The sequence below is a fragment of the Arachis ipaensis genome, chromosome B02 (assembly GCF_000816755.2).
Source record: "Arachis ipaensis cultivar K30076 chromosome B02, Araip1.1, whole genome shotgun sequence".
Taxonomy (NCBI): domain Eukaryota; kingdom Viridiplantae; phylum Streptophyta; class Magnoliopsida; order Fabales; family Fabaceae; genus Arachis; species Arachis ipaensis.
In genome coordinates, this window is record NC_029786.2 from 7,783,359 (window position 1) to 7,787,548 (window position 4,190).

The following is a 4,190-nucleotide window of genomic DNA, read 5'->3' on the forward strand; positions in this document are numbered from 1 at the left end:
CATTAATTAAAACAATATTACAATAATGTTACATGACTAAATTATTTTAGTAACTAAATTCAATTAAGTTTGTTGAATAGTTTATTGGCAGAATAAAAACCAGTTGAAGGGAAAAAAAAAGAGATGCATAAGAAGAAAAAGAAAAAAGACTTTGTTAAACTTAGTTACAAAAATAACTTATTCATCCGAATTTTTCTAATTAAAATATCATATCATCATAGATAACTTCTGAAGGCAAGCAAATGAAATTTGAGATATTCAAGAGTTGAAATTGAATCTGTATACATTTATATTACTTGATTCTATAAAAAGTGACTAGTTTTTGTACAAAGGACTTCAATCAGAGGATATCAAATACTTTTACCCCTGACAAACATCATGTGGCTTCTAACAGCCCCCTTCTTTTTTTTTTTTTTCTTTTTTCTTTTTTGGTATTCTTCCCAAAAAAATAATAATTGGAAATATCTAGTTGAACAGATTACAATTGAACCAAAAGAATTCCTATATAATATGAGAAGGGGAAAAAATGAAAATGGAAATATGGGGTGAATAATATGACCCCAAATTGGAACTAGAATTTACACAAACACAGAATCATTCAACTGAGGACCTACCTTGAGTGTAATCTTCACCTAAATCAGACTGTGATGAACTTCCAACTATGGCTGGAGGTGACCACTGATCAGGAAGCATGAGAAAGTAAGTGGTCATCGCTTTCCGGAACCTTTTCTTGTACTGCTTTGGCGATATAATCGTCGGAGACGCATTCTTTGGCCCTCCGAGGATGCCGGAAGCCTTTACCCATGTTTCAAGATGCTTGTCCCATGTATACTGTCTCATGAAATCAATGATCCCAAGAACTAACTCATGCTTCTCTTCATCCACCCCGACGAGTAGCGAATAGTCCATTACATCAACCGACTGCCGGAAAAGGAAGAAGATAATGCTTAATTTACAAGAAAAGGTTCCCTCCTAAGCAAGAAACCAATAAGAGAAGGAAGAAGAATTTCAGAGTTAAGAAGTTTTGGAACTTACTGCAAGAAAGCCGGTATCATTCCAGACGGCTCGCTCTAACAACCGTTTTGCTTTGTTTCCCACGAAAATAGGAGAAGTCGGCATTGCTTCAATCAAGTTCTGGTCTAGCAGAACTTTGTTCCTCCCGTTAGGATCTGGATTGTACCGGGACCTGGAAGATCCTTTGAGATCATAAAGTCGCGTCACAGTCCTCCTAAACAGAAGATTCTCCATAACCAAAACATCCATCTTTGATTCTTTCCCTCCTTTGAGATGCTTTGATGTAATCTTTTCAACAGAAAGACATTACAAAATTTAGTGACTAAGATGATATGTGATACAAGATTACTGAATCTATGTAGGATCAGTCCAATTACCAATGATGTTAAAAGAGATGATCTATTGCATGGTGGTTCCATTTTTTTTCTTTTGAGGCTCTAAAAATCAAATTTAATCTAAAAAAGGCTCTAAAGACAAATACCTGGTATATGCCAAGAATCTTTGCGAGGCATGTCGGACTTCCTGAGCCAATGGATTCTGAAAGATATTTGAAGTATCCAGGCCCGAATTTAATGAATGATTCAAGCTCAGTTTTTGTTACTTGTTTAATGACGAATCGATCATCCAATGTTTTTGCAAAGAATACATTGCTCTTCCCACCTTGAGCTTTCCATTTCTTACAGCGACTCAAAGATCTTATATAATCAAACTCTGAAGGACAGCAGACCCTTCTTAAGGCTTCAAATCGCTTGGCATAATAACAAGTCACCAAATATCTTACTTTGCCGAGGGGACCATCTTCTCCGAAAGAAACTTTGGCATGCATCGTCTTTGAATATAATGTTGGGTCTAGCATCAACGAGTTACGAGATGGCATTGACAATAACATCTCCTCTACTGACCCGAAACTCTTTTGAAGATCAAAAGCTATTTCATCAGTAGAAGAGTATGACTGTAAGGTGGTTGATTCAGAAAAATATGATGAACCTAAATCACTCGCATCTTTCGGTCGCTCTACATCGTCATTCAATTGGGAATGGTATTCTGGTGACGTCAAGGCATAAGCTATAACACTTGAGGGTTCATCATCATATATTGGAATGACAGTGTCATTAACACCAATAGGCAGAAGCAACCTTGCACCACCTAGGAGTTCCAGATTCCAGAAGGATGATACATAAACCGGATTGCTGTCGACTAGTGTATCAAACTTTGTTGTACTAGAAAAAAGATTCTTGTTAAACTGGCGATAGAAGTTTAAGAAGGGCATTGCTAACCAACTTGAAGAGTCTTCCATGTTATCTTGACCCTTAGAAGAAAAGATACTCTTGTTGGCATTCTGGTCTTCAGCATGATCCCCAACACTGGATGCTTCTTTCAGCATCGAAGTTGTGGTAGCTTCTGCCAGAAATGAATCAGGCTGTGCCGAAGAGTGGTCTCCACCTGTCCATTTTGCATCAAGTGTATCAGACAAACTAGACATGAGAGACATTGGGCCTTCAGACATTGCTCTGCGAACACGCAATTCAGGTTCTAAGGGCTCAGATGGGTCATATATGCTTTTGCTGATTGGAAGATTAGGTTGGTCTTCTTTCTTATGGTTGGTATTTTTGGGCATGTCGATATCTCGATGAAATGCAACAGATTGGGAATCTTTTACATAACCCCCTCCTACTCCTCCAACACTTGGGCTTCTTTTCAGCTTTTTTGGATCACCATCAATAGAGTCAACACTTTTGAAGCGGCTTCCTGCTGTAGTGGTCACGCTTATCTGATTTTCATCATGTATTTCCTTATCCTCTGAACTTGTACTGCTTAAACCAGTTTCATCGCTAGACTTGAATAAGTTGACCCCAGTGATTAGGCGGCTATCCCACATATATGACTGGAAAAGTAACTGCCTCCGCAATCGATAAATTTCCAGAATGTCAATCTCAGGTTGGCCCTTTCTCTTTTCCTGGTTCAAAACCTTATGAAGCATTTCCTGATAAACAGAAAGAAACGATTAAACCCACAGTAATTAAATTCAATATAACTTCTTCCCCAATAGGACAACTAACATAACAAGATTACTAAAACAGGAAGAATTCTAATATTATAACAGAAATAAATGGTTTTATACATATAATGGTTACTAAATTAGTTATATACACAAGGACACTGCAGGGCACAGAACCTGAAAGAGTCAAGCTGTAAATTCGAGTACAATTACCAAAGAGCTCAAAGAGTCAAGCTGTAAATTCGAGTACAATCACCAAAGAGCTCACCTCAAATTCCAGTTTTTCCCTTTGCAACATTCCCTCCAGTTCAGCCCTTGATCTCTTCTCGCCTATTTTGCTAAGACCATTGAGTACCTCGGAGAATAAAACCTCTGCCCGTTTAACCATCTGTAACAACCAGATATTAGGTCCACTATGATACAACTAAAATTTAAGATCCAATACAAAAAAATACTGAACCTCATCTGATTCCTTTTGTATCCAATCCTGACTCCCATAATCAAAATCAAGTTTGTGTGGGGGAAGGTAGACTGAGTGAACATCAATTGATGCATATCGAAAGCAAGCGACCATATTCCCAAATCTGCACATGAAATGTCAGTGTGGTAATTAATTAATCTCAGCAATGATCAAAATCTATATTCATGCATGGCATAATAACACAAGTTTATATAGTTTTCATAATGCCACTCCAAACCTATTGTCCTCCATAAACACCATAGTTTTGTTATAAACAGGTAACACCTATAAAACTTGGACCAGATGCTTTGATAAGTTAAAACATGGAAATGGGGAAGACTATAACTACCCATAAAAACGTAGACAATCTCTGTGTAAAGAATGACCACAGCTTGCAACCCTGCTGGCTGCAGCATGGTTTGAGAAACTGAGCTCCAAAAATTTCCCAAATGATAAACCCCATGCGGCATCAGACATTACTATTCTCTGTGTAGCAGAAGGAAAGCCATTGATTCTTGGACACCGCAAGCATCTATGCCACATCCAAATCTTTCCCTCCCTTTCACCAGGAAGGAGAATTTCTGGTAGTTTCTTGACTGATATGGTAAGTGTTCCCTGTTGATGAGTATAACAATACACATGTGCTTCCGATGGCATTTCACAAGAATGGCATCGAAAACTCTGAAAATAAAGAGATTTGTTGTCAAATTGCTGCCA

The 4,190-nt window shown here is 37.9% G+C and overlaps 1 protein-coding gene across 1 annotated transcript in view; it reads right to left on the reverse strand.

Moving 5' to 3' along the window:
* Positions 260–4,190, reverse strand: part of LOC107624763 (1-phosphatidylinositol-3-phosphate 5-kinase FAB1B) — a gene marked incomplete at its 5' end in the record, with an annotated part of 8,783 nt that continues 4,852 nt past the window's right edge. The window contains 6 exon segments of the mRNA XM_016327220.2: positions 260–921; positions 1,036–1,302; positions 1,496–2,998; positions 3,282–3,401; positions 3,474–3,597; positions 3,823–4,154. Of these exon segments, the coding sequence (XP_016182706.1) occupies positions 595–921; positions 1,036–1,302; positions 1,496–2,998; positions 3,282–3,401; positions 3,474–3,597; positions 3,823–4,154 (2,673 nt within the window). The 3' untranslated portion in view covers positions 260–594.